Source organism: Cupressus sempervirens, chromosome 1 (assembly GCF_028749045.1).
Source record: "Cupressus sempervirens isolate cs-2001-9-10 chromosome 1, ASM2874904v1, whole genome shotgun sequence".
NCBI lineage: Eukaryota > Viridiplantae > Streptophyta > Pinopsida > Cupressales > Cupressaceae > Cupressus > Cupressus sempervirens.
In genome coordinates, this window is record NC_143118.1 from 69,248,182 (window position 1) to 69,262,294 (window position 14,113).

The following is a 14,113-nucleotide window of genomic DNA, read 5'->3' on the forward strand; positions in this document are numbered from 1 at the left end:
ATTTAATGACTTTATAGGAAATTAATTTAACTTCTAAAGTGGGGACATTACAAAAACGACTGATTCAATTAGGCTTTTGAGCCCACTGTATCACTTAGGATTCCAGTCATGACTCAATCAATTTAGGGCTTCAGGTTCCTTTCCTTCCGATTGCTTAACTATGACAGTAACTCAAGATTAGAAATATACTTATATTCGATATTCATATAAATGAAAAACAATCCTCAAATCTATTTCTTGCATCTAGTTGTAAAATAACGGTAACAATGAAATAACTCAATTTAATCTTACCTCCTCATAAATAAAAGTGATAATAACTATTTTCGATAACAATTGTCTCCATTACTTATCTTTGTCTGACGCATGATTGACATATTGGGGAGAGGTGAAACATTGCCAGGGGCTTAACCACCCAACCTTGGACCACAACATATCCCCACACGATCTCTAACGAGAAAGGCCCTCCCTACCCAGAACTGGCAGGGATCATTTTGCCATTCACTGGGCATTCTGGTATATAACACATCATATGACTTAGCAGCAGGAGTTCACAATAACAGGAATATCCATGAGCTATTAATCAGTTCATATTAAAAAATGATAAATGTTGTTCTATCACATTTGATATTGATTCATATTATTGATGATTTCTTTCTCTCACCTCATCACCCATCTTCTTGGCCACACAGCCGGGTGAGTCCTAGGCATTCAGAATTCTTAGAGCAGACGGCTCTGTCAATTATTCAAGATGATTACATACATCCATCATTTCACATTCTGTGATTACATAATTATGTTCTTTAAAGATTTCAAATTTGAATGTTTAGTTAATTAAATTAATCTCATCTGGTTCCTCTTCCGCGTTCTGACCGGTTAACTCTACCTCTTCACCATTTCATGGCTTCTTTGCTGGTGAATTCCTCGGTGTTACAAATACTTTGAATTTGTTCGGAAAATTGTGATAACATGTGCATAGATGTTGATTTATAAAATCAATCAAGTATAAAACAACTGCCAAATGAGCTCATAAAAGATATATTCTCAGGAATACTCGGTGAATATTCCTGAGAATATTCTTCATAAACCACTTTGTCTGCTTGTTAACTCCTTTGGGTCCGAGTGGACATTCATGGTTAAGGTCATAGCGACCTTTGAAACATAGCTTTCTCCTGCGCAAGTCATTCAAAGTTTCCCTATCCAGAGGGGCTGGAAGTTTTTTCTTTTGATGCTTATTATCAGATTTCCTTGGTTCCTGTTTGTTAAATGATGAGGATGATGCATTTGGAGTAAATATATTCCACGGAGTTGTGAATTCCATGCTTATAGTAGGGGGATCAAAAGCCTTGATCTAACCTCTCATAAGTTCATTCAGACCTTCCATAGAAAAGTACAATCAATCGCCTTTCTGAGATTCCTGTAACCATCACTGATAACTTCTGGAATTCACTTATGTATCCAAACTGCCGACTTGTTTGAACTGAGCCAAATCTCTGAAAGACAATTCTGTGTCTTGTTTTTTGTAGATAACTGGTAAGTATGAATCCAATCATGATGCAAGGTAGCCATGCTGTTGTGCCACCAATCATGGGCTACACCATCTAAATACAGGGCTGCAAATTTTATGGCATCCTCTTCTACCATTGGCCACAATGTCAAGAAAGTATCTAGCTTACTCACAAAAGACCGGGCTGTGATCTTACTGCTGCCATCAAAGTTGGCCAATGTGAGTTTACCAGTAGCTTGTTTCAAATCATAGTTCCCATTCCTGGCCCCCCTATCATTATGATTTCTATCGTGCTTTCTTCTTTGGCTAATGAACCTATCAAAGTTAAGGTGATCCTTAACTGGTTGAGGTAGAGCATGCCACTCATCATGGAATGTCATGATGTTAACAGCAAACTCAATATTACCTCCCTCCTCAATGTGTGGTTCATTCTTTATGGAATTTTGGTGTGTGGGTTTATCAAAGGTGTGTGCTGGTTCTATCGTGCTACATGGTTTGCCATGAACATTGCCCTCCTCCACATCTGCACCAGATCTTCTTTGTCCTGATAATTCCTGTACCGCTGCACTCAACTGCTGAAGCACATCAGCTACCCGTTCCTGCCCTGTAACAAGCCCTCTTAGTACCTCCCTGACTTCTAACTCTTCTTTATCATTTCGAACTGTACAGTCTGACAGGGTTTTGTCTCTGATACCACTGTGATGAACCCAACTGGTTCAACCCTGCTGCTACTGTGTGATCTTCTAAAATTAGACAGAAGTTGCAAAATGAGGTTTTTTGGTTTTGGAATTTAGTTAGGGTTGTCCAAACATTGATAATCTGAGATTCAAATACGATAATTGAATACTGAAAAAACTATTGAGTTAAGGCTTTTTTCCAACACACCTGGTGTCCAGAGCCTATTTTTATTGAAGCAATAAATCAAAGTGCTTGAAATTACAAATTTGATTTAATTCCAGCAAACAACAAGTTTTCAGATCTGCTTTTTTTAAAACAGCAGGATGCCCAAACGGTGGTAGATGGTGTCAACGAAATGAGCAGCTGTGTTTTGGGAAAAGAGACCTCTAACCATGGTAGAAAAAACAACAGCAATAATTGAATGAAAATCACAACAAAAATTCAGACTCTAGAAACCCAGATCTGCAATAAAATAGTTCCAATTTGACCTCTTAAATGAAGTCAACCAGCTTGCTCCTTCACAAACTCAAAGTCACTATAATCCTGCAGAGTATACATTCCCAAGAAGATTCCAAACCCTAGCCGCCATAGCAAGGATGAAGAATGAGAGCAAAATATTACGTATGCAAAGAATGATCTTTCCAAGAGCAAAAATGACCCATAAAGAGCTGGCGCACAACCTAATTATGGTTGGAAAGACCTTTTTCACCCCCATTTCCTTCTTCCACTAAAGTGCCCAACGTTAGGAGAACTTTATTTTCAAGTTATCAAAATTAAAATGATTTAATAAGACATTTAATTTTAATCTATTAAAAAACTATAATTGCCTGTAAGAACTTTATTAATATTTGTAACTCCCTCAAAACTACTCAAAAACTGAATTTGTCTGAAGCTGGGGTCTCAATGAGTCCACCCGGCGAGTAAAAAGTTTTGCCCTAAACAATAGGAAACCCTAAAAAGTTGCCTGGCAGTGAACAAAAGCCTCACTCTCACTTCCCCTGGCCTAGAGTGGGGACATCACAAAAACTCTTAAATCTGTTCTTTAAGTTGGGAAAACTTGAAAATCATCAAAACATCTTGAAAGAAATTGAAGTAGTGATTGAAAATTATTCATCAAATTGATAAAAAAAATCCTTTCTTGACTTGCCAATATGTTACTTTTATGCTCAGAAACTCTCAAGAAATCCTCTGAAAATCAGAAATATAAAATAAAATGCATGAAAGATAGGTGATTAAGCTTGAAGAACATGAATAAAACTTATTGAAATTTTCAATGGCAGCAATAAAAATCACCTTGAACCATAACTCGTGCTCCTACAACTAGAAGAATTATCAAGACTTGATAAGAATTACTTTTGTTTTATCTCGATTTTGATTTTTTCCTTATTATAATTTTTTATCCTTTCTATGCCTCAAACTTCTAGAAGAAAGCACTTCTTTTTATAATTTTTTCTTGTGTACCTTTTTATTCTAGAATTTTCTCAAGACTTGATCTTTTTGTTTTATTCTAGAAGTTTTTTCAAATTGATCCATTTATTTTCTTCTAGAATTTTAAAAAATTTGAATGCCTTTCTTGATTTGAAATCTGAATTTCTTCACCACTCTTCTTGCTTTTAATGAAATCCCAAGATTTTTCACAACTGGCGACTCTCTAAACATAGAAAGATCTAAAAACAGATTTAAAAAAAAAGCAACTTCCTAAATTTAAAAAGAAAAGCTGGGTTCTGGGATTGGCCCCAAAATGCCAAAAATGAAGAAGCAAAAAGTAGAAAAAATGACTTTTCTAAAAAAGTAGGAGTTGTTAGAATTGACCATAAGTAATGTTGATCTTTGTGTTAATTTCCAGTGCTCATTTACCACAGGCAATGACTCAGTCATTGTTGCCCTTCCAACCATAGATGATAAGCACTTATCATCTCCCCTGAGCACTGCTGCTTCTCCATAAAGCAAATTATATTTTACGTACCTTAAGGGAGGAAGATCAACCCTTTATACAAAACAAATGGGGACCCGCAAAGGGACACACTCCTCTAAAGCTCTGGCCCCCAATTAATATCAATATGATATATTTTTCTATTGCATATCATTAATCCACAACAAAAAGAGAGTTTAACAGAGTTCCCAAAAACACTTACGAGTATAAAACAGTACGGCTAACCCACAATACAAAATTGTCAGACATTTGTGTCTGAATCATCGGAACAGTCCTGAAAAAGTAAATAAACTATAAGTATTACATTATGAGTAAAATTCAAAGTCTGAATCCTTGACCACATAATCGAGCAGGCTCCTGCTGGGGTTAGAATGGTAACATTTATAAGAGATGCTGGAGAATTGAAGTGCACGACAGACACTTTCCCAGACTGTCCTGTTCCTCTCCACTTGCCTTCCGCTTTGAGTTACTGGATACATTCGACAAGTTTTGTATCAAATTCATCCCTCTCATTGATTGTGGTGTAGCCATGGGAAAATTAGTATATTATTATATAATAATATGATAGTTGTATGCTAAGTCACAAGATACGCCGAATTCCATCTGTGAGGTTTGAATTTCAGCGAGTTTGTATCCTTTCCAAACTTCATCCGAATTTTATGATATTTAATATAAAATTGTTCTTTATAATAATATTATTTTATTTTAAAATAATATTGAGTATTTAGTTTAATTATTTAGCAATGTCAAACTATTTTGACAATTTTCTGGATATATTACTAATATTTAAAAATAAGTAAATTTATATAAGTTAAATTTCATGTCAATTTTTTCCTGAATTTTTACCCTTGTCAAGTTTCTATTACAAGGTAATTGGTAAATACTTGCTTATTAATAACAGAGACCGAAAGGTCAATTTATACAAAAGGAAGAGACGATGTTTCCTTAGGAAACGATCGTAAAGAATAGAAACATTCTATTCCAGAGAAAGCAAAAAACGAAAGCAAACTAAAGCTAAATATATTTACAAGATAACCATTAACTAATAATAGACGTCTTATCTATTATTGTAATACCCTCCCTTAATGGTTAATCTATCTAACACACCAAGCTGTCCACTGAATTTGACAAACTTATCAGGACCAAGAGGCTTGGTGAGAATGTCTGCAGTCTGATCTGAGGTAGGAACATACTGCAGATCTATAGTCCCGTCTTCAACCAGCTGTCGTATTTAATGACAATGAACATCCACATGCTTGGTTCGTTCATGGAAGACTGGATTCCGTGCCAACTTGATAATGCCTTCGTTATCAACAAACAGAGTAGTCGGTCCTGCTGGTGACATCTGCATATCCCCAAGCATCCGACGAAGCCAGACAGCTTCACATCCTGCCTTGACAGTCCCTCTATATTCAGCCTCTGTAGAAGAGAGAGAAACTGCCTGCTGCTTCTTGCTGGTCCATGTGACTGCACCGGATCCCAAACTGAACACATATCCAGATGTTGACTTTTTATCATCAACAGAGCCTGCCCAATCTGAATCTGTGAACCCACTGACTTTAGGATTAGAACTCCAAGAATACAGAAGTCCATAATCAGAAGTGCCCTTCACATAACGAAGCACACGCTTTGCTGCCATCCAATGATCAGCCTTAGGAGCTGTCATAAAGCGTGAAATATAGCTGACTGCGAAGCTGATATCAGGCCTAGTAGCAGATAGGTAGATGAGGCTGCCTACTAGTTGCCTATACGTAGTATCATCAACGGAAGGAGAATCAGACTTGGCTGATAACTTGAGACCTTTCTCCATAGGTGTAGATGCAGGTTTGCAATCCTGCATTCGGAATTTGTCTAACAAGGCTCTGGCATATTTGGACTGAGAGATGAATATACCAGAAGACTGTTGCCAAACTTCAACACCTAAGCAATAATGCATGAGCCCAAGGTCAGTCATATCAAAAGACTGGCATAAGTGTTGTTTGATTCTCTGAATCAAAGATGCCGAACTGCCAGTGATGATCAGATCATCCACATAGATAACCAGAAGGATGATGTCACTGTCAGTAGTCTTGATGTACAGATTTGAGTCTAAAGAACTCCTCTTGAAGCCTTGATCACTGAGGTACGTATCAATCTTGATGTACCATGCCCGAGGGGCCTGCTTCAAACCATAGAGAGCTTTTACCAATCTGAGAACCAGATGGTCTTTACCAGCAACCTTGAAACCAGGAGGCTGCGTCATGTAGACCTCTTCATGGAGATCACCATTCAGGAAAGCACTCTTTACGTCCATCTGATGGACCTTCCAGCCAAACTGTGCTGTCATAGCTAGGACTAATCTGATGGTGCTCATCTTTGTAGTAGGAGCAAAGGTCTCCTCATAATCAATGCCCTGACGCTGAGAAAAGCCCTTTGCCACTAAACGAGCTTTGTACTTATCCAAAGTACCATCTGATTTGTATTTGATTTTGTAGACCCATTTGCAGCTAATGGGTTTCTTCCCTGGGGGAAGATCAGAAAGGACCCAAGTGTTGTTCTTCAGCAGGCTCTGGTGTTCAGATTGCATGGCCTGTTCCCACTCTGGAATTCCTTTAGCCTCGGAATATGTTTGAGGTTCAAACACACTGTGAATGTTGGCCATAAGAGCAAAGTTAACAGAATCTATAGTTTTGCTCTTTTTTCGAGTAGTTCTCCCATCAATGAGCTCATCATCATGAAGATCAGCAAGTGTCTTAGCCCACCACTTAGGCCGGAGAGGAGAATGACCAACAGTAGTACTAGGAGATGCTTGATCAGCAGGATCCTGATCAGAAGAATTTGGATCAAACTCAGGTGAAGCATCTTCAAAACGAGGTGATCCTGCAGGAGAAGCCGGAGGTGGCTGTATAGGTATCACTGGCAGGACTGGAGCTGTAGGAGCTACTGGAGCCCTCCCATCAGGTGGACCTAATGGAAGCCGAACTCCCAAATCATGAACCTGCATAGGCTGGTCTGCTGGATCAGGAATAGGAGAAACAGGCATGAATGGTCCTCATTGCTCATCAAAGACTACATCGCGGCTGTATATGAGACGAGATGTCTCAACATCAATAAGGCGGTAGGCTTTGTGAAGACTGCTATATCCAGCAAGCATCAATTTCTGACTCTTGGCATCCAACTTGGTGCGTGAAGCATCAGGGATCCAAACAAAAGCAAGAGAGCCAAAAACCTTCAGGTGACTGATTCTGGGCTTGCGACCTGACCAGGCCTCTTTCGGAGTTTTACCTTTGACCGCCACTGTGGGTGACCGGTTCAACAGATAAACTGCAGTGTTAACTGCTTCTGCCCAAAAACGCTTCGGAACATGTCTGTGTTCGAGCATGGAACGAGCCATCTCGGTGATTGTCCTATTCTGACGTTCAACTACATTGTTCTGTTGTGGCATGTTGGGTGTGGTGAACTGGCGTTGGATGCCATGTGTATCCAAGAAGCTGGAGAAAACATTAGAACAAAATTCCCCCCCATTGTCTGATCTAAGAGTAATAATAGATTTCCCAGACTCTTTTTCAACCAAGGGTTTAAACTTCTGAAATACAATAAATGCATCGGATTTCTTTTTAAGGAAATACACCCACATTTTTCTACTGAAATCATCTACAAACAACAGAAAATACTTGTACCCAAGAATAGAAGGAGTGGCCATAGGGCCGCAGATATCAGCATGAACAAGCTGAAGTACTTGAGAAGCTCGCCAAGAATCGCCACTGGGGAAAGGTGTGCGATGTTGCTTCCCAGCCTGACATGTGTCACAAACTCCAAGGTGTTGGGTTTGAATCTCTGGCAAACCAAGAACAAGCTCATCCCGAGCAAGTTGTGAGAGATAATGCACATTTAAGTGCCCATATCGCTGATGCCAAAGTGAGCTGATGGAAGATCGCCGAGCAACCATAGCTAAGTCCTAAGAATCACCAGAATCAGTAAGTCTGAAAAGACCATGATCCTCAAGACCAACTGCAATAGTAGACTTAGTCGCCCGATCAGTGATGGTGCACTGATGTGAACTGAAGGTGACTGCCAAGTGTGGAGAATGTCGCAGCAACTGACTCACCGAGAGTAGATTTAGTTCCATCCTTGGAACGTAGTACACATCAAGGAATATGAGCTTCCTCCCAACAGACTGAATTTGAATGTTGCCTTTACCAACAACAGTGTACTCTTCTCCACCACCAAAGATAACAGAATCTGAATAAGGCTGGTAGTCAGTAAACCAGTCTCTGTGGTGAGTGAAATGTCGAGAGGCACCTGAATCAATGTACCAGGCAGATGACTGTACATGATTTGCAGGTCTTTTAGCCATGAAGGCATAAAAGGCAGATTCCACCTGCTCAGTGTGCTCTGCACTGTTCGCTTTGGGTTGCGAACCTGATTGCTTAGACTGGGCAGCTAAGCATTTCCGACATGCAACCTTCATGTGACCATACTTGTGGCAATAGTTGCATTGAATGTTCTTCTTTTTGGCACCATCGGATGCTGGAGCAGAAGACTTCTGCTGAGATGGTTGCTGAAACTTGCCCTTATCCTTCTGAAAGGATTTCGCAGCAAAGGCTTGCTCAATGGAGGTGGAACTGGAGCTGCTACCGAACTGTTGTTTCCACCGATCTTGCTGAAGTAGCAGGGTGCAGAGATCAATGAACTTTAGATCAACACCAGTAGATGTGATGTTGAGAGTCTCGATAAAATGCTCATAGGAATTTGGTAAACTCCGAAGAGTGATTACCACAATATCCTCTTCCTCCATCTTGCGACCGATGGCAAGTAACTGATCACGGATTTCCTGAATCCGATTCAGGTGTGCCTGGAGCGAGGTGCGCTCATCCATGACAATAGAAAACAGAGTGTTTTTCAGAAAGAAGGCTCTGCTCTTGTCGGAAGTCTCATGAAGACCTTTTAGATGTGTCCAGATTTCGGCCGTTGTCTTGCCGGATGGAATTTGAGAAAGCTGGTCATCAGCTACGGAGAGTTTGAGAAGCATTACTGCCTCTCGATTGTTCAGATCCCATGTATCTTGATCAGGACCCGGAGAGGTCGGACGCTGCTTAACATCCAGAACAAGTTGATCGGTGTTTCGATATTCGAAGATTGCGATGATGCGTTGCTTCCAGGTTCCATAATTGCGACCATTGAATTTGGAATTATGCTCGAGTAGAATATTTGTCAGAGATGCCATGGCACGTTTTTCAATGAAAAACTGTGAAAATCTGTAAAGGCACATTCTTCGAGGCAAAAATATGGAAGACCCAGAAAAATCAGAGAATGACCCAAAAGAGAGCTCGAAAAACTTAGAAGGAATTTGCTGTCGTTTTTTGAATCCGCTGGCTCGAAAATTGAGGCGCAAAAATAGAGGCACCCAGAAAAAACGGACGACAACCCAGTTGAGCTCTCGAAAAACCCACCAAGAATCTGCAAACAAAAAAATTTTTCGACCCCAAAAATTAGGGTTTCGAAAAAAAAGGCCCTAGCTGAAAAAAGCTTGAAAAAACTTCAGATTTCTTGATGAAAAATGGTCGAATCTGCTTCCCAGAGCACGATGACAGACTGAGACGGCTAAGAGCATGAAGATTTGATACAGAAACATGCAGATTTTCACCCCAAAAATGCGAGTCTTCAAAAAATGGCCATGATTTCCACGCGATTTGCAGACCCGTAATTCGGGAATTTCTCCAAGCAGAAAAACCCTAGGTGGGTTTTGGAGAAATTAGCTGAAATAATTTTGGAAAAATTTAAACAAATAATTTCAAGAAGAAATTATAAATTTTTCCGAAAAAATTTAAGTATTTAGCTCTGATACCATATTACAAGGTAATTGGTAAATACTTGCTTATTAATAACAGAGACCGAAAGGTCAATTTATACAAAAGGAAGAGACGATGTTTCCTTAGGAAACGATCGTAAAGAATAGAAACATTCTATTCCAGAGAAAGCAAAAAACGAAAGCAAACTAAAGCTAAAGATATTTACAAGATAACCATTAACTAATAATAGACGTCTTATCTATTATTGTAATAGTTTCATCCGAATTTTATGATCGACAAACTTGAATTCGAATTCGAACCTTGTGACTTAGGTTATATGTTATAATTCGCTGGTCATCAATAATATAATAAAGTTAGGCCCACCTGAAAACATATAATAATAATAATTATAATATAATAATTATATTATAATCATAGGATATAATTACATCATCTTACAATAACATAATAATTATATTATCCATATAATAATTATATTATATTAATCAATAATAATTATAATCACATAATAGAATTATTGTATCTCGCAATATAGTAATTATATTACCGATATGACTATTATATTATCAATTGTAATAATTATTGTATCACAATAATTATATTATCACTTATCATAATGGTTATTATATCTGAGTCGGCCAAGAAAGGATCAGACCTAGCTACAAAAATCAATACTTTGTCCCTTGGCCTTTCAGAACACTTTCGTGATATCAAAATTTATTTTTGGTCATGTTTTCTCTTTACACTTTATTGACATCCCTTAATTTGGATTGAACTCCTAAAACTTCACAGTGGCAAGAGACTAGAGACTGAAACTGAGACACTACAACAAAATGCTAAAAAGCAAAAGCTTGGTGGTCCCCATTTGTTATGGGGCGATGTGTGATAATGTCACAACAAGACCCAAAGCTAGTGCTTGTACTTTAGCTTCATATTTGTCTCATTTACTAGTTTTCTTGAAGCAGCTTGGACCAACAGCATGGAAGAGTCTCAATAACACAACTAGAACCTCAAATTCTAGGATTTCCTCACAAGGTTCCATCAAAGTTCATTTTGGGAAAGCTGAAGGAGGAATCTGCTTGATTCCGAAAGTCCAAGAGAGGGCAAGATTAATTATACTCCATATAGAAGTATACGATAAAATATAAAATGTATGTTATATGTTTGATATTGCTGATGTCAAATTTATAATCAACATGATTGCCAACAGTGCCATGGCTGTCCATGTTAGTCGACACGGTAGAAACTATAGAAGATCCTTCATTTATTAAAACCTCCAAGATGCACATTTCAAATATATGTTACCCTTGACCATGGCCGGTCATGTTTGTCGGCACCATAGAACTTGTAAAGATCATTTATTAAAGCCTCCAACATGCACATTTTAAATATATGTTACCCTTGATTAACACTAAACGTAGCTCTAACAAACAAGGTATAGATTAAACTTACTATTCTCCAATGAGTTTCGGGGATAGGGACAACAGTTTGTGTTAACGGTTTGTGGGTGCTTATTTTTGGACCAATTTTTAGGGGATGATAGGGGATGACTGATTAAAAAGGATAATTTTAAAAAATATTGAGAAATTTCAAATATGCATAACATTGATAATTTTTTTTTTATCATAGACATTTTAGAAGCTTAATACATAGACTTGAATTGGGATTTCGCATAAGAATTGACACAAAAATTAACAAAACTCAAATGCTTTCTTTGCATACTTTGTAATTAGAATTATAGCAAATGTGCCCGATGGCTTTACATTTTGACTATGAATTGATATAAATTGTAATCAATAAACTTAAAAGTCCATAATCAATTGTCCATAATAATTTCAAGATAGAACTAAGAAAATATATCGTCGTCTAGTCAGTGGTTGCACGAAGGGTTGCCCAACTATGGAAACCCCATTCAGTTTTGGAGGTTTCTCCTTTCAACCTGCATAGCTACTTCAGGATTGACATCCCAATGTAAGGCTGGAGTGTGACGATATTCAGGAGTTTGCTGATCTTGTTGCTGCACTGCACTGTGAACAACCACTAACCTTTCTAATCATCTGGAGGTAAGCTCTATGTGGACCAAATCCTCTATGCAGTAGAGGACACCTCTTAAGACACTCCTGTCCATATCTGTCTTGAATTCTTGTGGGAATGCTGCATTTTCTGAATGATGATGGTGCAAATTGTGAAATGGTCAAGGATCTCCTATACTGAAGGTTAAATTTGGCTGGCTTGGTGCAGATATTCCTTTGGTCACAACTGGTTTGTGGGTTTTCAATAAGATTTATAAAGTGGAAGCAATTGATCTACTTTCTCATCTGTTTTCATTACTTCAAACCTTCTTTTGCTTCCAATGTGCAGACTTAGTAACTTTATTTTCACCATTAAGAGAATCTTGTTGGTCCATTTTGTGTTCTGTTTCCATTTCTTAGTGCTTCAGTATTCACTTTTTCTACTACATCACCATGATAGCTTGATTTTCAATTTTCAGTTAAGAATTGCATAAAACATGATGATTCTCCAGATCATGTCCTGAAAGAGATACATCATTTCCTTCGCAGTTCTTTCCTTCCACCAAGGGTCGACTGCAAATACACAAGGGATAGGCCCTACTTCTAGCTTCCAGCATTGCCATAAGCAGCATTGCTGGCATCTTTTGCCTTCTAATGGTTTTGTGTAAAGGGAATTGAGATCATCAAATTTGTTTCTCTCTAATCTGTGATTAATTAGTGCCTGTAAAATCTTTAGCACTAACAAAATCCACGGTAGCATTAATTAAATATAGAAAACTGAGAGGCTGAATATTTTCTTCACTTTTTAATCATTTCCATTTATGTTCGTTTTAATGAGAGCTAGATGGCTATTGTGATCTGATAACATTTCATGTACACTTTCAGATTTGTACTCAATGTAGATTGTTGGCAATTTTATTTGGCCATGTTCAGATATCAATGCTTCCAGGGATGTAAATTCTATAACTCCTGTTGACTTTTGCAGGTAATTATGGCATGTGTAAAAAGCATTGAGGATCATGGTTATATACTCTCATTTGGTTTGCCTTCATTATCAGGATTCTTACCCCATGAAAAAGAGGGTACTTATATTTTCTGGCTTGGCTGTTTATTTGCATTGTAAATGTCAAATTCTACCCTAATTGCGCATCTTTATATGTCTAACGATGCAGCAGTGAGATGAAAATCTGCTATTGTGATAAAATTAGAAGTAATGAAACATTCAGAAGCTGGTTTGAAATATTATCAGGCGTGTCAGAATGCATATTTTTAAGAGTATTTATTCATATTAGTTATTCTTGGATCCATTCATTTATTTGTCTCATTTGATTGTTTATTTTTGGTGTTTGTTGATGCAAAAATTGATGCAGGAAGTAACGATTCTAGGCTGAAAAAGGGTCAGCTAGTGCAAGGACTGGTTTCAAACATTGATAGGATGCGGGGTGTGATCTCTTTGAGAAATGATCCTAATTTGGTGGAAAATAACATGGTAAGGTGGTTTTGGAGCGCATTCATTATTTCTTTGGTCTCTTGTTTTCTTCACAACTATTTCACTTTAATTGTAATTTTTAGTAGTTACAATTTTTATTACCTGTTTAGTACGTCTCTCTTGTAGCTGACTGCAGTTTTTTAGTCCCATTTACATAATTTTCTTATTTGTGAACATTGGTATAATTTATTTATGTTTTCTTTAAACATTGAAGCTCTATACATACTTACTCTTCTTCTTGTTACTTGATACAATCCCAAGTCCCATTTCCTACTTTGGGCTTTTGTGGATGCTAATATATTTTTACATTTTTTCAATCTCACTTTGGGAGCTGTATTGTGGTAAATATTCCACTATGTTCTTGGGATAATGTGAAATTTAACTGTCTTCTCAACTTTATCTTGCTTCATTTATCCATATTTTCATAATTAAGGATCTGATTGTATTCTAAATATTGGTGGATGTTTAGTCATCAAAGTTTAGATATATTCAAGATACGTTTATGCATCTATAATTTGTTCTTGTTTCAGGACTGTGTTCTATTCGGAAATCTTTGCATATTCTCTGGGTGATGCCCTCAAGTCTGTTTATTTTATTCTGTTTAATAATGCTCGTGATGAGATGTGGAGATATACACTTTTTTCACTGAGCAATGAGGGCCGAGACAAATTATTTGTTATTTCTTGGTTTCATCACAGACTGCTG

The 14,113-nt window shown here is 37.7% G+C and overlaps 1 protein-coding gene across 2 annotated transcripts in view; it reads left to right on the forward strand.

Annotated features, from left to right (window-relative positions):
- LOC149576190 (RIBOSOMAL RNA PROCESSING 5) overlaps positions 1-14,113 on the forward strand; it is a 181,269-nt gene that overhangs the window by 34,941 nt on the left and 132,215 nt on the right. For both annotated transcript variants that reach the window (XM_089816614.1, XM_089816615.1), the window contains exons 5-6: positions 12,905-13,001; positions 13,290-13,408. In XM_089816614.1, the coding sequence (XP_089672740.1) occupies positions 12,905-13,001; positions 13,290-13,408 (216 nt within the window). The remainder of the gene's footprint in view (positions 1-12,904; positions 13,002-13,289; positions 13,409-14,113) is intronic.